The sequence below is a fragment of the Hydra viridissima genome, unplaced genomic scaffold (genome assembly GCF_058129835.1).
Source record: "Hydra viridissima isolate aposymbiotic clone 2 unplaced genomic scaffold, HvirCarnegie_v1 scaffold_6, whole genome shotgun sequence".
In the NCBI taxonomy this organism is placed as follows: Eukaryota; Metazoa; Cnidaria; class Hydrozoa; order Anthoathecata; family Hydridae; genus Hydra; species Hydra viridissima.
The window spans coordinates 2,864,130-2,887,667 of record NW_028324305.1 but is presented as its reverse complement, the minus strand read 5'-3'; the positions used below and the strand labels follow the sequence as shown (position 1 = coordinate 2,887,667).

Below are 23,538 nucleotides of genomic sequence, written 5' to 3'. Positions count from 1 at the left end.
ATTTTCTATAACATTTAATATTAAAATATTGCATACATTTTGGGAAGAATTTGATTAAGTGAGTTTATGTGTATGATCGGTTTCTTCAGTCGCATAAATCATCCCTATTACACTTTAACATAGACTTAATGTCTTTGCGGTTTTAATTCAAGCATCTTTTACATGGGAAATGACGTAAAAGTTACCGGCTGCCTTTAAAATTTGTTTTATTGCAATTAATCAACCCCCGTATTCTTATTAAATAAAACTTTTTTAGCCGGAGGTTTGTTTATCATGGGGCGGGAAGCTGACTCTCCTATCAGAAACAGTGGCCGAATAACGCTCATGCGAATAGAGGATGTAATATCAACGATTGTTTCTTCTTTTTTTTCAAAAATAATTTACAAAGTATAATTTTAGGTTTATTAGGTTTATTTTTATCAATTTTCTAGTTTATGTTCAAAAACAAAGTATATGAACCTCTTTATTTGTCTTTAAAACTACACTTAAAGTATTTATTAAATTTCCTTTTTCGAGTGTGTTTTCTCTAATGAACTTTCTTTTATCTAAACTTGTCTGGATATATAAGGCTGTCTCAATGTGTTTTATTAAAAGCAGTTTTTTTATAGCAGCATTAATTTAAACTTGTTTATAGATTTCAAAGCTTGTTAGGCAGTAGAAGATAGATGTAACTAACATCAGCTCTATGTAGCAATCCACATGTTATGTCTCCAAATATCATAGTAAAATGCTGCCAGAATAGGAACATTTATCAATATATCATAATATTTTCTTCAATATATATATCTCCCTTAAATATGCTCAAAAAATTTTTGCTAATAGAATGATTAACTTTTTCTGTTTAAATTAAGTATATCTTTTAAAACATCTGATAAGCCTGAACACATTTCCCAATTTCTTAATTAATTATGTGTCTAGCAGCAATTTAAAATTCTTTCAAAGGAGTGTATAAGTAGTAGTAGATTCTGTTTATAATGGTAAAGTTTTATACTTGCTCTTGAGACTTTAAAGGCAGCTGTAAAAAGTCATGCATTCCATTCTCCTGTTTAACTTTTCTATTCTTTCCTTAATTAATAATAGACATAAGCACAAACACACTACAAACAAATTTTAAAGTCTAAAAGTACTTCTATATTGTACTTTACAATAAAGCTTTTCTTAAAATGGTTTCAATAACAATTCTATTTAGATAGATAACTAAAAATGCTAGTAACATTGCTCGTTCTGTCTGCAGTTATTTCAAATGTAATTGCTCAAGGTAAGTTTTTTTGATACTTAGGTATTTCTTTTTTTTTTCTTTTGTTTGGTATTGAACTTAATGCATAAGGATGAGTATCCTAAATGTCTATATTTTAAATCTTTGTCATTTAGTAGGTTGCTTTTACTCAGTAATATTTTGTTAGTGGCACTGATTTAAAAAAAAAAAAAAAAAGCTACACTGGAGTAACTGACATTTTTTAAAAGTTATTGTGCAAAAAAATGTTAGAAATTGAATCATGATATTGTTTTTTTTTTTCTATAGTTGAATTTTTACATGATAGTTTATATAATGTTTCTACACTATTTAAAGTGATAATTAGCCTTACTACACTCAGTTCTATAAACCTCCATACGTCAATATTTGCTCATGCATGGGAAACATTGACATCAAACTATGTGTAGTTATTCCATGTGAGAAATGATGCAAAATAGCAATGATTTGCTATTGCAGACAACTTAATTTTTCTGGTAGTACGTTAAGTAAAATTGATGGGAATATATGCAGCATTATAACAAAAAAGCATTACCATTTTAGGAACATACCTGGAATAGAAGTTTTCCTAAAGTTTAAATTGAGCAAGTTAACAGCACGATTTAATTGCCAAAAATATTTTACGATATACCATAATAATTCACCAAAAAGTATAAACCAGTAACTCTATTCCTATTACTCCAATTAAACACATTTTTAAATAAATAGGTAACAAGTTTTTTTTTTTCTGTGAGTTACTTAACAAAAAGTGTAAAAGTTTCCCCAGTTTACTTTACTTAACAGATTTTCAGCTAAATAAAAGTTTTGTTTAAATGATTTGGCTAATCGTGTTTCTTAAAATAATTTTAGTAATTTTAATAACGAAAAAAAGGTAAATAAGACACTGAAAACTTTTAGCACATGGTAAGTGGAAAATAAACACATTAAAACTGCATCTTTTAAATATGTAAGCAAAATATATTTACTGTTTTATCAATTACCTATACATTTTTTTTACATTGACATATTTTTATATACACATTTTTACTACCAAAGGAAATTCTTTGGTGTGGTTATATGCAAAAATGATTAGCTCTCTGGAGTACAAATATTCCAATTTAAGCTGCCTCATTTGATAAGTTACTATAATAAATTTTTTAAATATGTTTCATTCAAGTAAAACAGGTAAAATTAAAGTTGATCAGAAACCTCCCAGAAAGAACCTGATGTAGCTGTTTTTATCTATCTATAATATTATAATTGATGATTGTAAAAACACTGCTTAGTGCTATTTTCAGTAAGCACAAATAAAGTCAAACATAACATTTTATTTCATTATTTTATTTTATTTAGATGAAAAGAAGTGTACTAAATGGTCTACATGTAGTGATTGCTTGCAGTCCAGTGGGCAATGTTATTGGTGTGAAGACAAAGTAAGATTAAGAAAATTTGACTCTGTAATATTTGCTTATTTTAACTGTTTCTATGAATAGTTTGTTATTTTTCTCCAAAGCTATATATACACACATACCCATAAACACAGTAGTGTGCAAAAGTTTATAAACAGCTAAATTTCTTGAGTTTTTTCACTATAACTTTTTGCCTTTTTACTGAAAATGAATGCAATTTTTAACAATTTTTCTTCTAAAGTGATTACATAGTATAATTTAGTCAAAGAAATAAAAATTTGTAACAGAAGAAAGAAATTCAAATTTAGTTAAAAACATAATTGTGCAAAAGTTTATAAGCAGTTCCATGCCCCATTTTAAAAAATTGAAATTTCATTAAGAAAAACATATAAGTATTAAAATTACTTTTCTGAAGATATTATTTAACTTAAATTGAATTTTAAAAATAATGAGAAAGTCTAAGGAATTGTCAATAGAAAAGAAAATTTTATAATGCGTGCTGTAGAGAAGATTTCTTATAAGCAAATTTCTGACCTTTATAATGTGACTAAATTAACAATTAGCATACTAGTTAAGAGATATAGAGACCGTAAGACATTTGAAAAAAAGCATTGTCTAGAAAGGCCAAAGATAAATACAGAACATCAAGACAAAATTTTGGTAAGACAATTGAAACAAGATCCCAAGTGATGCTGACTTAAATGGTATTTTGAGCAAGAATTACAGTGTTAAGTGCAGTGTAGATGCTACAAAACATTGCTTGGATCAGCATATTTTGTTTGGTTGTCATCCTGCCAAGAAACCGTTAATATTATTGAATAATTGCTTAGCATGAACAAAAATTGCAAAAGATCATTTGAATTGGATTTTAAAAAAATGGTCAAAAGTCTTATTCAGTGACGAATCAAAGTTTTACATGTTTGGTAGCGATGGTATCAAGTACGTGAGACATCCAAAAGGTAAAAGATTAACTCCTAAGTATCAAATATCAAAAGTTAAAAATGATGATGGCAATGTAATGGTTTGGGGATCTTTCAGTTGTGATTCTATTGATCCACTTCATTGCATTGAAGGCATAATGGATCAGAATGTATATTTAGATATAATCAAGAATATAGAAAGGATAAAATGCCTTGTGGTTGGATATTCCAGCAAGACAATGATCCAAAGCATTGTGCAAATTCTGTCAAAAAAATTTTTAAATTCAAAAAAATTCCACTTTTGGACTGGCCTTCTCAAAGTCCAGATTTAAATCCAATAGAACATCTTTGGGAACATCTTAATTGTCAATTGAAGGGCAAAAAACCAATCAATAAAAATGACTTATTCAAGATGCTTTTGGATTGTTGGGCAAATATCCCCATAGATGTCCTTTTCAGCTTAGTTGACTCTATGGCTTGTCGTTGTCAAGCAATATTAGTCTAGAGGCCAAGATATCGACATCATCAATATTTCAACTTAATTTTATTTTGCGTCTATATGAATAAATGCAAAATAAAATTAAGTTGAAATATTGATGATGTCGATATCTTGGCAAATGGGCTGGCCTAGCAAATGAGCCAGCCCGCTTTCCATATAAACAGCCCCAAAGTAAATAAGTAGTTTACTTTTCAATTAAGATCAACTTTCAGAAAACTAAGTAAAATGGCCAACCCTTACATCAGCTTAGAAAGTTGTTTTATCTTCTTACTGGAATGTTTAAAATGTTGCAAAAGATTCAGCAGTTCTTTTTAAGTCATCAAAGAAAATTTTTACTATCTTGAAAACATATTGTCCGCTTTCATTTTCTTATGATTTGCTGTCTGTATAAAGTTACACTAGATCTACTTAAAGTAAAAATTTATATAACCTAGACAAACTAGACAAATATATTTTTTTATGAATTTTTATGAAAAATTCAAATTTTTGAAAATAAATGTTAAATTAGCAGATTAAATTGATTCTAAAATGAACATTCAATTATGATAATTGACCACTCTTATGAAGTTGAAAAATGTGTTATAAGTAACAATATATTCTACCATAAATGAATAGAATTCTTATTGATAGAGTGACAGTGAGAATTGAGTTAAATTATTAGTAGAGAACAGTGATGATTAAATAAATCTATAGGAATATCCTCTCATAGCTTGATAACCAAAGCTGTTTGTAAATGTGTTTAGATGAGAAAGGTCTGGTCCCATTGCTGACTAAAACTCTTCCTCAAACTCTTTTAAATTACAGCAGTTGCCCACTCATTATCAAGCCATCATTGCTGTGTAAAAAAAAGAACCTAAATAAGTATTGAAAATGAAGTCAATTTTATTTGATATTGTGTATTTTCTTAATTAAAGTCAAAAAATGAAGTTCACTCATGGCCATCTCTGTTATTGTCAACAGTCTTATAATGGATTTCTCTGGGTGGTTTTTGAGCCAGTTTCTAACTTAAATCTTTATTTCATCATCTGTTTTGCAGAAACCACAGTTCCTTAAGGAATCTTAGAAAATAAAGTTTTTAAAATGTAACATATTCAATATACAGGGCGTAATATTGATGCACTCTAAGTAATTTATAATGTTTTCAAACTTTGTTTTTCATTTGTGTCTATTACAATTATGCTATTTCACATTTCTTGTTTCAAAAAACTACTTTCATGACCCTTTTGATCTCTGTCTATCTATATTATAGCTAGAGACTGAGGAGTCTGTTACAGTGGACTAAAGTAAGAACCACCACATAGAATCCTGAGTTTAAGCATTCTGTTTTTAAAGGGTTCAAACAATTATTTTAATTAAAAAGATTTAAACAGGATCTTGGTGTAAAATAAGCACAACAAAAAACAGCTGTAAGAAAAACCCAAATAAGAGAAAACAACAGAAGAAAATATTTAATTAAATACAAATTTTAAATACGATGAATAATCTTACAAACAAAAAACACATCATGTACAACTTTCATTGTTGGAGACATGATGTGTTTTTTGTATATATATCTATATCTTTATGTAATATCTATATCTTTTTGTGTAATGTCTATATCTTTTTGTAAGAATATAAATTGAATGTGAAATTATTCCAAATCTCAAAATGACACTTGGTAATAAACTGCACAATTATTGGCACTAGAAATGACACTAGTATATTTCTTAAGGGGAAAAACAATTAAAATCTAGAGTGAAATTAAGACACAAGAAATACAAAAAAAATTAATTTGAGGTCTTGGGTATGAAAGTGACAATTGTTGAATAATTGTTTGTTCCTTTTCTTTTTAAAATGCTTTTTTCTAAAATCGTGATTTTTAGGCATCAGTGATATTTTTGAAACTAATAACTAAATCGACCTGAAATAAATAAATATGCACATATTTACTTTTTTGCATTCATTTTACGTTTTTATATTATATTTTTATAAACTATAAAAAGCTTTAAGAAGTTGAAAAGGAAGACTTTTTAAATTAATGTACCGTCATGTTAAGACTTCTGAGAAACTTTCGGTGAAAGTTCTTACATTATGTTGATTTGCAATACATTTGCAATTTATTATGTGCAATTAAAACTGCATTCCTATCTATTCCTAATGGTGCTTGCAGTGATATACCTTGGCGTAAAATATTTTCATCATAGGTATCATCATGGGTAATGGTGTGAAGGTCACTGAGTATTAAAAGATCATGCAAAAACATACAATAATCAGGTCTCTCTGCAATAATATTGATCAGAAAGACAATTTTCAAAAAAAATAAAGTATTGATGAAGGTAGTTCCCATTCTTTCATCTGAAGGCCCTATGTTTTTACTTATAAAATAACTAAATAGTTTTTCAGAAAAATTTCCACCTATTGTAAATGTGAAGAAATTGATTTGTTTCTGTAGAAATATTTATTCACACTTCAATTATTATTATAATTATTATTATTATTATTATTATTATTATTATTATTATTATTTTTGTAATGTTTTACATCATTTAAACAAAATTAAGTCAAGCAATACAGTAAATTAATGCAAAGAAAGCAGCAAATAACCTTGATCAAAAAGAGGAAAGATTTTTTATTTGACATTAATGGTTGGTATGAAGAAGCTACCTGGTAAATGTTTCTAATAATCTATTTGCTTTGTCCAAAATGGTTATAAGCTAGATTCAATTAGTTTTCTGAGAGTCTTAACCCAGCCATATTAATGTGCTTAGGAACTATGACAAAAGGTTGTACTAATTCAATTTACACACTTTGAAAAATTGGGGGAAATGTAAGGGACACACTTTGAAAAATTGGGGGAAATGTTAATAAGCACACCAGGACCATGATTTTTTTTGTTTGTTTATATTTTTAATTTTTTTACAGTATATTTAGGAATAAAAGCTGGTACAAGATGATTTACATCTTTATCAGGCTGAAAAATAACTTTGGTTCTGTTTTGTAAACTAGACTCTTCAGAAGTTTTTTTTGTTGATCAAACCAATCAGTATTTTCTTTTTAGGTATAGATTTTACCTTTTTTTATTAGGACTTTAGTTTTCCTCGATGCAACTTAAAACCAATTTTAGAAAGTGATCAAAAATGTAAATCAATTAGTATTGAAGATGGTAGCAAAGTAAGTTATATTTTTCAGCATTTTATTTTAATATTTTATGCTAATAAATTGTTTACTGTTTTTTTTTTTTTTTTTCTTTTACTTGTTTTTCCATTAGGGTTTTGTTGTTGATTGATGGTGCTATATTAGGAATTAAATCATTTTTAGGCTCAAGAGAAAAACCTTCCATTCAGTTCCACAATTCAAGTACAGCCACAGGAAGTATCTTTTAAATTACGTCCAGGTAATTTCTTGATATAAATTTTAAAGTTTTTGTTTTGTTAAAGTTTATCATTTTGGTCATCTCTCATCAAAGATCATGATGTAGCAAACCTTATTTTGAAAATTATCAAAATTTGCAGAAAATTCCAAATTATAAACGATGATGCCATTATTTGTAGAAGCATTTGATAAAGAGAAAGAGTTGTTGCTTGATTGATTATGGTTGTTTATCATTACAAAGGTTTCATAAAGAAAAAAAATCTAGTTATTGTTCATCTAGTCTGGATTTTTTTTACCAAGAAATAGTAACCATCAAAGAACTTATTAATGCTATTGTTCCATTTCAAGTTTAAAACAAGATTGGAGATATTATAAAATCAGAAAAAACAGGTTAATTTACAATGGATTTTTTAAAAGAGCTTGAAACCAATTTAATCAACCTTTTAAAAGAAAGTTTAAAAATCAAAAATCCTTTAAAAAAATCCAGATTTTGCCAAAATGAAGACCTTTTTTGCAAAATATTAAAAAAAGCCAAAAAGAACAGCATTGGCAGCAGAATTTATTTAGCAGTTGTAATAAAGTTCATGCAAACAAAGATATCAATAATAAGTTCATTAAGAAGAAATGCCACTCTTTAAAGCAAGTCTGAAGTTAGTGAAATTATGTTAGTTATATATTCTCATCTGATATTTTGCATTTAGCTCAATCCCAATCATTTAAAATAAGTGTAAAACCTGCACGTGACTATCCAGTACAACTCTACTATTTGATGGATATGTCAAAGTCTATGGAGGATGATCAACAAAAGCTAAAAACACTTGGAACAAAAATAGGTGAATACTTTTGAGCAATTTTTTTTTTTTTTTTTTTTTTTTTTTTTTTTTTTACAACCAAAGCAAGTTATTCTAAAAGTTACAAGTTTTTACATTTTCTTTAGCTCAAGAGATAAGTGGAATCACTAAAAACTATCAATTAGCATTTGGCTCATTTGTTGATAAAACTGTTTCACCTTTTTCACAAATAGACATTCTGTAAGTTTTACATTCCTTTACTTTAGGCTTTATTTTTTATGTTGTCCTCTTTTCTCTCTTAAACAAATTCTCTTTAAAAAAATGCAAATGAATATGGAGAAGAAGCTAATATCTCAATATAAATTCTTTTGGTGTTTTAAAAACATGTGTAGGATGTACAGATGTTTTACTTTGTTTTTGACATTTTAGTTAAGCATCAGCATTTTGTGTTTTGTGATTTCCAACTTGGTTTGTAATAAATCTGTTTTATTCTAAAAAAAAAAAAAACAATTAGTTGCTTCTATCACAAAAATCTTTTTAGAAAGTTTTTTTTTTGTATCAAAATGTGTTTTAAATAAAATTGATTAATCAAAACTCTCATTTCTGGACTTTTCTCACATTGATTTCATTGACTTCTGTCTTTTAGCAAATTTTTCAATTAAATTCAGTTAATAAAAAATTCAGCGTAAAATAATCTAATGCTGTTAAACAAATTTTGAAATTTTTTTTGTTAGAAGCGATTTAATGGAAACAGTACTTCATTAGCTAAATTTAATTGATTAATTGGTCAATTAAAAGTTATGACAATTAATTTATGACAAATTATCAGTTACAAAGAAATCAATACAATTACTTTGAACTTTTAATTGAAAGTTATCTTTGTATTTTGCATTTATATAGCTGTTACAATTTAAAACAATGCATTGCAATTTTCAAATGGTAGGTCAAAATTTATAAACGTGGTTTTTTAAAAAAACTAAAGTTCTAACATATTTTAAAGCCAAAAGCAAGTATTTGATATTTAGACATTTTTTCAGATTCATACATTGAATCAACTTCTACAAAAAAAAACTTTTAGAATTATTACATATAAGAACTGAAGTTCATTAAGCTAAAAGAATATTTAAGTAAAGGTTTTTAGTTGATCCTTCTTCGATGTTGATCCTTTTCCATCTTGCAGAGTTGCATAAAAAAAGCTAGTTAGAGTGAAACTTTAACTTTCAGTAAAAGATGACAAATTTAGGATATGGTTATCATTTTAAGATTTTAGTTATATTTAAAATAAAAGTAAATTACTTATTCTTCAACATCCCAAAGTATCATTTAGAGGGAAGAAATAAGACTAGCGAGGGGATTGTAGTGGCTATATTAAGTGATCAACCAAATAGAGTAATGTATAATTAATGCAAAGGCAGTATAACTTAAAAATAGAAGAAAGAAAAAAGAAAGAGTTAATGATTCAGCTGAAGTATTTAGCAATATATTAGAGTCAAGGCCACCTACATTTGCAGCATCAAATAAGTCTGACCAGTCAGAAGATGAAGACCAAGATTGTTTAAGCTTTATTAGTGATGCTTCTTAATCTTCAGTTTTTCATTCAACTCCAATGAAGGTGCAAAACAAACATCCATTTCTAAATTTGTTGCTACACTAACAAGTAATCAGAAGGAAGAACTGGATTTGCAAGTTGCAAGCTGTTTCTTTTCAGCAAATATACCATTCAATGGGGTAGAAAAATCTTGAATTTACCAAACTGATTAAAAATCCTTGACCTGGATATGAGTCACCAAGTAGAAAACAAATATCTTCAGAACTCTTAGTTAAGGTGAATAAAGAAGTAATCAACTCAATAAAAAAATGATCTTGCTGATGATTGTGCTGTTACCCTAATTCAAGATGGTTGGAATATGTCAGTGATGATCTTACAATTGTTAATTGTATCCATAAAAAAGCAAACCCTACCTCATTTCTGCAGTTTATGCTGAAAGCCATGCAAAAAGAGTAGAATAATTCACTCATGCTACTAAGCATGCAATCAAAATTGCAAAAGAAACCTTCAATAAAGATGTGAGAGATAACTCGTATTTGTGTGTGTTTTTTTTCTTAATTATTTATTTGCAATAATAGTTTTTAAAATGTACTTAAAATAGAAGATTTTTATAAGAATTTTGTACAGACCTATTAAAATTTGAATTAAATTAAATTAACTAATCGAATTTGTATGTAAGAATAAGGAGAAAACTAATATAAATTAATATGTATATATACTTTCATTTTTAGGTATTTGTAGTATGCACTAACAGTCAAAATAAAATGTCTAAAATGAGAGAACTTTTGCGGACTAAAATCCCTAAGCTGATAACATATAGTTACCTTGTTCATTTTCTAAGTTTAGTTGAAAAGGATGTCTCTGAAGTCCATAATAAAGCATATTATAGAAATTCCTAAATACTTTTGTAATCATCACCAACCACATGTATGTCCCAAGTTCTAGAATGTTATTGACCTACTGATCATATTTTGTGATACAAATCTATGAAATAAAACAGCTGTGTTAATGATGGTGTTGCATTAGATAAGGTTAATAACTTAGTTTATTTAGTTACTTACTGGATTTATTAAGTTTGATGATAATAAATATATTAAAACTGCATATTTCTGGCCCTGTAATATCATTAACTTTATTTGCATAATTATAAACTACTAATTTAGTTTGCTGTAGTTTAAGGCTTAAACTACAGCAAACTAAATTAGTAGTTTATAATTATGCAAATAATTATAAACTTAAAAGATCAAGATGCGCAGTTGCTGATGACTAAATTTTTAAGTTTGAGTATTATTGCTCCAAGTACAAAAAATGTGTTTTTGGTTGATTTTTGCTCTTGGGTTTTTGGGTTTGGGTTTTTTTAGTCCCAACCCTGCAAATATGTCAAGATAAAAATTGTGTATATTAACGTGAATACTTCCTGATAAAAAAAAAACAAGTTTTTTTCAAATAATTTACACTAAGGGGTTTTTATAAGTGTGTACTTTGCAACACACACTTGATGATCATAGAGGGATCTACCTTATTAGCTTTCAGAATCATCTGCAAAGTTACAATTAGAAATGTAGCACTTCTTAGTTTTGTCAAGTCCTATTGAAAAAGTTAACATTAAAAAAAAAAAGCCACACTTTCCTTGCTTGTCAAGTTAACTCTAGATATTTTCTGTATTTTTCAATGACCTCTGCACCAAGTGGAAAGTCTATTGAGTGCTAGTGACCTCTGCACCAAGTGGAAAGTGAGTGCTTAGTGGTAATATTGTTGCACAACCAAAAAGAAAATTTGAATTCATTTTTCAGTACGTTTAACTGCAATACTAACACTTGTCTATTTTATCAATAAAGCTGAAGAAATTGAAGGTTTTTCAAACATCACTTTAAAATCCATTGATGTTGCAGACCAGGTTAAAGAAAATTCTGTGTTTCAATTTCTTGCATTGTTACATATTCTTTGCCAGAAGTAAAATTTGAATTACAAGTGTAGAAGAGAATAACTAATTATATTTCGTTAACTTATCACTTTTCTCTGCAAGTTTTTCCAAAATAACAATATTTATGCTGCAATATATATTTGTTTGTAAATCTAGAAACATTCAGTCACTCTAATTTTATTTTAAGCTTTTGTTATCAACACATCCACATAAGAAAGTTAAATTTACAAAGATATTTTGAATTGTATTTGCTTAATATTGAAGTAAACTGCATAACTATACAAAATAATTTGCAGGATAATATAAATACTGCAATTATCATTTATAATTTATATTTAATTTCACTAATATGTTTTATATATACAATTGTCTTTAAGTAAATACAGTCTATAGCTGATTAAACCTATTTGAATTTGATTTTAAAATGTTTATTATTTAACAAAAGTTTTATTAAATTGTTCTTTTATCTTCTATGTAGTTATTATATCTTACATGTAATTTCTATATTTAAATTGTCCTTATTCTATTAGAAATTGTCCTCCAGACAGAGGGCAGTAAAAACCTTTTTTTTTCTTTGAATGATAAACTTCTCTTAAATAATTTTTCAAATAGAAAGTTCTGCAATACCAATATTAGGAAGAATGAATAGATCAATCGACAGAGTGATTTATTTGATTAATTGTGGTTAATTGGAAAATATGCTGGGTGTTATTTGTGATTAATTGATTAGAACCTAGTTTTCAGATGAGAGTTTTCAATTAATTTATTTTACGGAGTAAATTTTGAAATTTATTATTCAACATTTTTTTATTAAGGATTTAAATAGCATTAGATATTGATTTATGGAATTTATTTGCATTTGATTAAAACAAATATTCTCCTAATCTTGCGATTACAGCTTTTGAACAACCCTATGTAATTAATCAAGTTTACCAGAAAAGTTTCTGAATGACTTCATTTGTTTGCTCCTAACTGAGATTTCAGCTCAGTTTGGGTTATAATCAAACAAACACCAATACCTAATTTTTATCATTTGTTTTTTTTTGTTTCTTTCAATTAAAACTTTGTTTAAAAAATTTAAACTATGATTTTAATTTTATAGTTTAATTGAACTATTGGAAATAAAATTAAACTATTTTTTAATGTGTCTTTATAGTGACCGACCATGCAATTTATCAATAGGTGGGTATTGTGCACCTACATTTGGTTATAAACATAACTTTGATTTTGACAGCAATGCAACAAAGTTTGAGGTTAACTTTTTTTTCTAATTGTGTTTTTTTTTTTTTTTTTTTTTTTTTCCTTTTTTCAATTTATTGGAATCCTTGAAAGTTGTAAGTATATCTAATTTCACACACATATATGTTTGTATATATATATATAACAGGAAGCAGTAGCTGCACAAGTTATCTCTGGCAACTTGGATACACCAGAAGGTGGTTTTGATGGTCTTATGCAAGTCTCTGTCTGTGATACGGTATTTTTCATATTTACATGTCTTCAACAAAACTTGAAGTTTTTAGCAATTTATTTCATTTTTCCTTTAAGTTATGGAAAACTTTCTTTTTTATATTGTTGAGTTTTCATTTAGAAATTAGGCTGGAAAAACAAAGATTTAGCTCGTCGAATCGTAGTTTTTGTAACTGATGCTAGTCCTCATATTGCTGGAGATGGAAAAGTAATTTGAAGTCTTCTTTTTTAACTTTAACATTATATGATTTTACTTAATTATTGAAAGATTTTTATCATGAAAATGTTTTATAACCAGTTAATTGGGTCTTTATTTTAACTTTTTAAAGATTGGAGGTATCACAACACCAAATGATGGGCAATGTCATTTGAAAGACCAACAGGGTAGTACTATACTCAAGTTTTATGATATGTCTAATGAAATGGTAAGATGATTTAACTTTATGTAAAATAAATAGCAGATAAAAATAGATTCTGGTTAATCTTCTATTTTCCTGATACTTTTAATTCTTTGTAATAAATTAAAATCATGCTTGAAAATATTTGTTCTTAATTTGATAGAAAAGTTAAAAATATGCCTAAAACAGAGTATTTTGCTTTATCATTTCTCTCCTATTACCTCAGAAATGATTTATATAAATACAGCCATAATTATTAAAGCAGCATTATACTTTAAAAAGTATACTTCAAACTTCATTTAGTAACAAAAAGTTATGATTCTCTTCTTAGGCCAATCTTATAAAAGAGTTTATGATCATAACGCTATCTGGCACATGCTTGAATGCATAATAAGTTATTAAATTTTTTAAAGTTTTCTATAAAAAATAATTCTAGATTTTGTTAAGTTTTCAAGTTCTTATTTTATAAAAGTTTTACAATTTCAACATTTAAGTAACTTATTGCGGTTACAAGCTAGCATCAGATTGTGTTATGATTGTAAACTGTTTTATAACATTTGCCCCTGGATTGGTTTCTACTGTGTTTGAAATTTAAAAATGCTGAAAGGTTATATTGTTATCAAAGAATTGTTCAAGCATGATTTTTTAAAGCCTTTTAAAATGTCTTTTTAAAAGAAATCAGATTTGTAAGAGGAGGCTGTTATGGTCTTTATTTCAAGCTAAAATTATTTAAATTTTGATCATTCAACAAGTGATTTTTAACTTAAAAGAAAATTTGGCTTAAACAGAAAAATTAAATTTTGAATCATTTTAACATTTCTGAATGTCACCAAAATTATTTTCATTTTATTTTCACAAATTGTAGAAATGTAACTTTTTAATTTATAACAAATTAATTAGTTTGGTAAAAATTTTAAAATAAGTTTACCACTATTAGAAATGTCAATAATCTTTCTTTAAAATATTTAGGATTATCCATCCATCTCACAACTAAAGTTGAAACTAAAAGAGAATAAAATTGTCCCAATCCTTGCTGTTACTGAAGATGTTTTTACTGTGTACCAAGTATGTATGAATATATTTTTACTGTGTACTATGTTAATGATAAGTTAAATAAGTTTAGTTAAAATTTTTAATATACAAATAAAAAAAATCACAAAAAATTTTTTTTTGTGATTTCTAATTTCTTACAGGACAAAAACTTTTAACTAAAGAGTCGTTTTAGCCCACGTTGTATTTTACTGTATTTAAGCATATTTTTTTTTAATTATGTGTTCATAAAATTACTTCTAACTAGATTTTGTTGTTTTGATTAAAAGTTCCAAAAAAACTTTTAACACTTTTTAAGGCACTTGTTTTTATACTGCTTTTCAATAAGATATTGATTTCATTAAGAAACTATTTTGTTATTAGTAAAATATTTTGAATGAAAATGAGTCACTTTATTATGACAAGCAGATACTCTAATGTTTGGAGAAGGCAGTTCCTTGTTTGTGTACTTAATTACTATGTATTAAGTTTACATCATTTAGAAATTAGCTGAAGAATGGAAAGATACTGGAGCTGCTATTGGGAAGCTAAGTTCTGATTCATCTAATATTGTCGATTTAATCAGAGATAGTTATACGGTAGCTTGATTTATTCACAAGATAATTGTAAAAAGTTTTTCTCTCTGTAAGTTTACCTCTACACAATAAGAAAAAAGAAATTTCTTAAAACTATATTTGACTTTTTATGCTCAGAAAATATCCACAACAGTTCGTTTGTCTGATGATTCATCAAAGAACATAGTAGTTCGATACAAAGGATCGTGCCAGTCATCAATAGAAAATGAGTGTCAGAATGTGAATATTGAAGAGCAAGTTGACTTCACTGTCACACTATCAGCATTGAGCTGCAACAGTGCAAAAAATGAGAAGTATTACTTTCCTTCCCTTAATTCATGTAGATAATCTGAAATAAGTTCTGTTACATCGTTGTAATTGAAATGACAGGCTTGTGTGTGTTTAAAACTTGATTGTTTAAAGCTCTGAGATTTGGTTTTATAAACAAATTGTATTAAATTAAACCAATCAAAGTGTGAGAAGTAAAAGACTCTTGTTAATATTATATTAATTATGTTATAATCTTGTTATAATTATATTAATATTAGAGTCCTTTGCTTAATGACACAATAGAATTTGAATCTGTTATTACAAACAAAAAACTATTCATTTTGGGCAAAATTTACTCTACTAAAGCAAAAAAGATATGTAGACTTTAGTGGAAAAACCAGCAATATCACATTTTAAAATTTTTTTCCACTGCAGTCTTCACATCTCTAGGCACCAGAGAGTGAAATAGTAGCAGTAATTGCTGCAATTACTATTTCCAAGCTTCTAGTGGCTGGAAAAACTTATTTTTACAAACAATTAAAGTCTAAGATATGTTTAAAATCCTGGAATGAGCAATCTATGGCCATTTTTCATAAATGTGAATGTTGGCAATATTTTCAGCAAATATTTTCTTTCTTCAAAGTGTAAAGCTATGCTTAAATGGAAATCTGGAGATGGTTTGAAAGCCACATAAAATTATCAGAAGTTACTCGTTTTCTTGTGTGTATACAAAGTATTGATTATTAAAAAAAGAGCTGGTTTTAAAAAATTGTCAGAGAAGTTAATGTGGATTTTAGCTTAAGATGGAAATAATTTTGCTGAGGAACTTACGTTTTTTGTATAGTTTGAGCAAATAAGAGTATACATATTGATGTACTTGAATCATGAGCAGTTTTAAAAACATAGTTTCTTTATTCAAAAATTCTAAAAGTTTGTGTTTTAATTTTGTATGAATTAAGAAGTTAAAGAACAATATATTAATACGATAAATGTATTATTATTTTGGATGCAGGGACGGGGATGGAGTGAGAAACCCTAGTGATCCAAATTGGGGTAAACCTGATGGCAAAAAGGTGGGGATGGAAAAAAGCTTATGGAGTTCAGATGGAGATAGTATTTTATCCTGTCTCACTCTACTAACCATTTTTTAAATATATAATAAGTATTATGTACATGTAATGTACACTTCTGTAGCTTTGAAAGAAAATCACAAGCATCAAGCAAGTAAATAACACTACATAACAAAAATTATTTAAGTTAATTTTTAGCTTGATTTATTCTTATCTTTAAGTGAAATCAGGCACGCTGTTTTCAAAAATGCAGCTAGTTTTAGTCCGGTATCTGGGTATGATAGAAAAAAAAGAAAAACAAATAATGAGCAAATCTCATTGTTGATACATCAGCAAAGCAGATGTAAACACAAAAAAAAGTGAAAAATAATTAAACACAATGTTTCCTTACAACTGCATAAATATTAAACATTTAAAGACTTGATGTCCAACATAATAGACAACAGTAGAAATAACTATCTCTAAAAGTGAAGCGTAGAAAGTGACTCTCTCCTATAATCATAGTCTTGTAACAAATTCTAAACATAGTCCCCCATCATCACCTCATTCCATCTACCCTACTAGTGTCTTTCCATTGCTAACTTATCTTGGTGAAACCATTCACCATGTTCTTCACTAACTACACCAAGATTCAGCCTAAAGAAATCCAAGTAAGAATGAAGATAGTGTATCTTGGTGGATATTTTGCATCCTAGGCCTGGCAGTTCTTAGCTCTGTGGTTGCAGAAGAAACCTTTAATGACTCCCCAAAAAGCATCACATGCACTTCTTTCTGCACTAGTCATCACATTATACAGTTCACAAAATACCTAATAGAAATCCACTACTCATTGAATCATGTAGCTTCTTGGAGTCCCAACAGAAAGGTAAGCGTCTTAAGATCCCTTCACAAGTCTTAACATTCTTGTCATCTTCCTTCAAATGCATGAAGTGATGCAACAATTATGGAAGGGTTTAAATTGCTATTATGTACCATCTTCAGACTTTTAGAAGAATAATCTATAAATAGTCTTCATTCCTCTGACAAATGAGTAACTTGCATTTCCTTAAATAGTTGACCAACACCTAAGCAGTGATACAGAGCCACATGGAATGTGTTGAACTTTGCATATGCTTCACACCTGCTAAAAGAAGTAGACATCTTACAAGTAGAATCTAACAAATTCCTCTCCCTCAGATGTGACAATAACATCTCAGCCTTGCTTAACTCCAAATCTCTAATCAAGTAATTAACTCCTTGCTGATTAGGAAAAAGTGGATTATCAATGTTACCGTCACACTGCAAATTGAAGTGGAGGAACTGGAATGGGCAGATAATCATTATGAGACACTGAAGCTATGGAAGTAGGTATGTTAGGATGTTGAACTCTTTTTATCCTTAGAACTTTTATACTTTGATATATCCACCATACAAAAGTAACAATTGTTTAAATGATCTGTTAGTTGTCTCCAAACTCTAGGAATGACAAACAGACATTTCTTGCTGTCACAAAACTAGCCTTCTAGTGTTTATCTGCAGCATGCATAAATGATATGTGGATTTATCTAGATCATTCTGATTACAAAGTATGCTTCATAGGCAGCAAAATATTAGACTTGATGTTGTTCTTCACTTCACTTTTGGTGCATTATACTACTTGTGGTGGGAAAATGTGTTTTTTCATTAGTGCCACAGACATAACAAAATCAATCTGGTGATATTTTGCTGTATGTTGCTTAATTAGTGCCACAGACATAACAAAAGCAGTCTGGTGATATTTTGCTGTATGTTGTTTCATTAGTGCCACTGACATAACAAAATCAATCTGGTGATATATAAGAAACATGGGAATATCTAACCAAATGAAAATTTATTACATAGCTTATTCTAATGGTTAGGTTTTTTTCAAAATCAACCAACTTTCTTGTATATAAGCACTGATATTTCTTTTTCCGTATTTCTTTACAATTATATAAAATTGTTATTTTAAACAACTATAGTTAAAATAAAATTGACAATAAAAGCAAGGAAATGATGCATTGGAAAAAAAAATTAATAACTTGTAAAAAAATGTTAAAATAAACTTTAAATTCAAACTTTTATTTTTTACCTTTTATTCATACTTTAGTATATTTTTATGCATACTTTAGTATATTTTTACCTTTATTCATATGCATACTTTATTCACATGTACTTTAGAGGTTTTTAGTTTAAATACCATTTTCAGTTCACCTGCACTTTAGAAATTTATTGTTTAAATACTGTTTTACAAATAATTTTCTTTTAATTGCAATTGATAATTACAAAAATAAATACAAAAATTGTGATTGCTGAAAAAGAAAAATTACCTTCAACATGCAAAATGTAATTGGGAATTGCAATTGCTATACACTAAATTCAAGCCCTGATACCCATCAAGTGATTGAATGCACTGTTCTCCTCTATTCCTTATAACATTAAAGCAGTAAGATTAGAGAGTTTCTCAATATCACTAATCAAAAACTTTTACATACAAAATTTTCTGATATAATGAACAGGTTTCCAAAAATCCTAATAATGCTATAGATGGAATTAAAACTAAAATATTGCATTTTGGTTTTAAAACTTTTGCTTCTTAAGAACCAACTCTTGAGGGACAATAAAGCTTAGTAGAATTATATGTAGTGTCAAAAAGTTATAAGTTTATTTCTATTTTTATATTTTTCTGACACTATAAATATAGAGGCTGGCTTTTTTTCAGGGTATAAATTTTATTCATCAGTAATTGAAAAAAAATATATATATATATATATAATTAAGTTATTTTTTTTTCTGTTGATTGTTGAGCTTTCTAAGTGTTATTTTTGAATTCCTTCAGAAGAGTCACACATGTTTATTTTTCTTCTTGTATTGTTAAAAATATTGAGATTCTTCTAACGCTGCTCAATATGAATTGAAATAAATATCAGCAAAATTCCAAATGCAAATAAAACTTTTGATCTGCTAATAATTAGAATCTAAAATTTTCAATACTAAATCATCATATTAAATTATAAAGAACACATCTTAAACTTAAGAACGATTGGATGTCATATGAAGGTACTTCTGTAAATTTTTCTTACAAATATTCATTATGATCAGAGCCTTTTCCAAATTTTGTTTAGTTAACAAGCAAGCCTATAAGTGAGTCTTTGTTACTGATTTAAAACATTAATTTTTTTTTTTTTTTTTTTTTTTTTTTTTTTTTTTTTAAAGTAAAGCATTGTATTTTTCAAAACTAATAGCATAATATGTGACAACTAAAAATCCATACAAACTTTGAAAATGAATATCTTTTGAACAGAGTTATCAATTTTATTAATTCAAAAGGAATAATAACAAGAAACTTGTATTTTACAAAATAAAAATATATATATAGTTGTTTATCACTCCATTTTGACAAACATGGTCAATTCTTGTAAAATTACTTGCCCCAAGGATTGTAAAATTATAAAACATCGTTAGACTTACATATTTAAGCTACAAAATTGTCCAGATTTTTAGTTGTCACATGTTAATTATCATGAAGAATAGTCCTCATTAATGCATAATGTTATGAGAAGATACTTAAGATACTTGGATAATGTTATGAGAAGATACTTAAAAAAAAATTAGTATTCAATAAAAATCAGGTTGTTTTTTAATTTGGAAATTGCACATAGTTTATAGTTTTTTATTCCTTAAATTGGCTTTCTAATGCAAAATAATTAAACAAAAAAATAATCCAAATTTTCTGTAAAAAATGACAGCAGATCTCAAAATATATTATCTTTTTTTAAAAAAAAAGATAATATATTTTGAGATCCGCTGCAATTAAAAGCTGTACAAAATGATAAGTATGTTATAGTTTAGGCTCCATGAAATCAATTTAGTAATTTTCTTTCCTCAGTTTTACAGTTAACATTCCTGGTTTTGGTGAAGTCAAAGTAAATGTAGAGCTGATATGCGATTGTCCTTGTGAAAGATTAGCTGGAACTCCTAATTCTGATGACTGTTCTAAAAATGGCACATCTAAATGCGGTATATGTTATTGTAACCCAGGTCGTTATGGAACAAAGTGTGACTGTGATAACAAAGCCCAAGCTGATACATCTCTCTGTAAAATCACCAATTCTACAGATGAACAAGTCTGCAGTGGTTTTGGGCTTTGTGTGTGCGGTCAGTGCGAGTGTTTTAATCGCCCAGTATGTTTCTTTTTTTGTTTGTTTTTTGTCTTTTTTTTCTATGAGGAGGAGGACAATGACAACAATAATATGATGATGATCATGATGATATGATTATGATCGTGACCATGATGATAGGTTATAATTTTTAATAAATTTTGCTTTAGAAAGCGAGCGATTCTACTGAAGTGGAGCGAATCTATGGAAAGTATTGTCAATGCAATAACTTTGGATGTGATAGATATCAAGGGAAAATATGCGGAGGTGCAGTTTTATTGCTTTTAAAATTTATATTTAATTTTTGCAGTTTCTTTTTTTTATAATTGATGACATTAATTATGAAAGTTTGATGAAAAAAGTTTTGGGAAATTACATAATACGCTTAAATTTGATCAGGACCTGATAGAGGAGTTTGTGATTGTCAAGAATGTAAGTGCAAGGAAGCTTTCCAAGGTAGTAACTGTGGTGCTGTAAATTGTACTATTGGTAGAAAGAACTGTATTAACAATGGAGTAAGTTTTTATTGTTGATATTTTTTTTTATATATATATATATATATATCTTAGGAAAATGAAATAATTCAGAAATATGCAGCAAAGCTTTTGTGAAATGGGGAGGAGGGTTTTTTTTTGATGAGCACAACTTCAGTTTTTGTGACTTTTTCTTTAAATAAAGTTTCATTAAATATCATTATGTTTAATATAAATATCATTATTTTAAAAGTAAATATTTTTTAAGCCAAAAATCTTTACTTTTTAACTTTAAAATATCCTCTTTTTTTTAAAGTAAACAATGATTAAAAATTTTTTGTAGCAAGTCTGCAGCAATAACGGTGAATGCGCTTGTGATACTTGTGTCTGTGAATTTGGTTACAAAGGAAAGTATTGTGAGAACTGCGTGGTAAGTATTTGCTACTTTAATAGGTCTTCATTTAAAAAAAAAAAAAAAAAGTTCAAAGAAAAAGAGTAATGGTAAAGCTGTATTTTTTAACCCTTTAGTCTTGTCCTGGTAAATGTGCTAATGTCAAAGATTGCGTATTCTGTCAAGTCTATAACAAAGGAAAGCCTGAGGTGTGCTCGAAATGTGACCTTAACATTCGTATAGTTAACAAAACCGAAGAAAAATGCTCTTACCTCGACGACAATAATTGTTATGTCATTTTCAGCTTTGACAACGAGTTAGCCGGTACAAAAAATGAAACAATTTTAGTTCAAAAAGAACCAAGTAAGTTTTTTTTTGTAATCTCTTGACTTAAAAACAACATTTGAAATGATTTAGAAGGTAAATCATGAATAAATTATCTTTTTTTTTTTAGAGTGTATTGTCATCATTACCACTGATCCTCCTATCCTGGCGATAGTACTCGGCACTATCGGAGGCATTGTTCTGCTCGGATTGATCTTGCTACTGTTGTGGAAACTTTTAATTACTGCTTATGTGAGTTGCTACAATCGAAACATCGCCGTTACTAAAGTATAAATAAAATATAAATAGTTGTCAGGGTTTATTGTTGATTTGGTTGTATTTTTAGGATAACTATGAATACCATCAATTCGAGAAAGAACGAATGAAGTCCCAGTGGGAAAATGTAAGTTTTATTTTAGTACATTTGTTTACAAAATTTTGGTCAAATTATTTACAAGTTAGTTCTTTTCATTCTATCCTCTTTCTCAGGCTGAAAACCCAATTTACAAACCATCTAAACAACAGTTCCAAAACCCTACTTACGCTGGAAACAACTAATTCTAGCTGAAGATATGTTTGTTGAGAAGATTGTTTGAAAAAAACTTTTTTTACGAAAAGAAGAAATCTGTAGATGTCACACTTTTTTTAGTATGGAGATTTAAAAAAAACAATGACGTAATTAACATTTACCAAGAAAGTTTATTCGAATTATGACGTAATGATACGCATGATTTCATTATATACCTTTACGAATAAAATAATGCGTTGGCATATTGATATCATACAAAGAAATCTTTTTTGCGTTGTTTAATTGTTTAATGAAATCTATTTATAAACGAATGTTTCTTTTTTCTAATTTTAAACGTCAAGATCTTTAAAATATTTTCCGTAGTTAATTCAATGCAAAATACAGAATACATCTCAAGTAAATTTGACATTTTTGTATTTTGTTATAAATATTTTTTATTGTATAAATTTTTTTTCATTTCGTAGATTTCTTTTTGTGTATTCAAAAAAATTTCGAAATTTGATTAATATTTTCTGGTTTTATTTTGAATCATGGATAATAAAATCAATGAATATGCTTATTGATTCTGGTTGATTTGCTGAAAGATAAACGATGCTCAGCGGAGTTTCAGAACGGAGAAAAAACGGCCAAAATCTTCTGACTATGCAAAATGAATATCCTACACATTCGATTAGAGTTTCTAAGGTCAAAGAATTAAATTTTGAGTTTAAAAATTTGTCGCGCCTAACAACTTTTTTAACCTAGCAATTAATGAGCATATGGTTACTAATTGAAAAAAAGAAAACATTAAAAGGAAGAGTCGCCTTGTAAGACAACATTGGCCACAACACCAAATCTGTAGTGAAAGACTATCAGGACGCCTGAATGAGGTAAACTTGACGGTTTGTTCTGTTCTTCCATCAATACTGGATCAATTCCGACTCTGATGGAAAGCGTCGAGTAATACATCATCCTCAAAAGCAGTCCAACCTGAAATAGACGGTAAAACAAAGAGGATTTATTTTAGTATGGGCTCAAAAGTTTTGTGAAGTTCAACCCCAGCAGCTAAAAAGGTTCTCTGCTTCCGTGACTGTGATAACAAAGCCCAAGCTGATACGTTAGACGTCGTCCACGAATTGAAGAAAGTCTACCTGATGTACTGAAAACTATTTGTGAAGCCAAATTTGTGATGCATCTCT

General features: G+C 27.9%; 1 protein-coding gene across 1 annotated transcript; it reads left to right on the top strand.

Annotated features, from left to right (window-relative positions):
- The first annotated feature begins 280 nt into the window (after positions 1-280).
- On the top strand, positions 281-22,667 carry LOC145190072 (integrin beta-2-like). The gene is made up of 21 exons (XM_090089550.1): positions 281-1,258; positions 2,585-2,664; positions 7,123-7,209; positions 7,357-7,432; positions 8,112-8,243; positions 8,348-8,441; positions 12,831-12,927; positions 13,062-13,151; positions 13,266-13,352; positions 13,474-13,569; positions 14,512-14,607; positions 15,075-15,170; positions 15,285-15,460; positions 20,373-20,667; positions 20,814-20,910; positions 21,043-21,158; positions 21,460-21,546; positions 21,645-21,870; positions 21,962-22,083; positions 22,178-22,234; positions 22,321-22,667. The coding sequence occupies exons 1-21, from the start codon at positions 1,204-1,206 to the stop codon at positions 22,387-22,389; spliced, it is 2,331 nt and encodes a 776-aa protein (XP_089945676.1). The 5' UTR covers positions 281-1,203; the 3' UTR covers positions 22,390-22,667.
- Positions 22,668-23,538: the final 871 nt, after the last annotated feature.

Bases quoted from the DNA above. Each gene is read 5' to 3' on its own strand.
- LOC145190072 (XM_090089550.1), top strand. From the start codon at position 1,204: ATGCTAGTAACATTGCTCGTTCTGTCTGCAGTTATTTCAAATGTAATT. The intron at 12,928-13,061 runs GTTAACTTTTTT...TATATATAACAG, and splicing joins GCAATGCAACAAAGTTTGAG to GAAGCAGTAGCTGCACAAGT. The intron at 13,570-14,511 runs GTAAGATGATTT...TAAAATATTTAG, and splicing joins ATGATATGTCTAATGAAATG to GATTATCCATCCATCTCACA.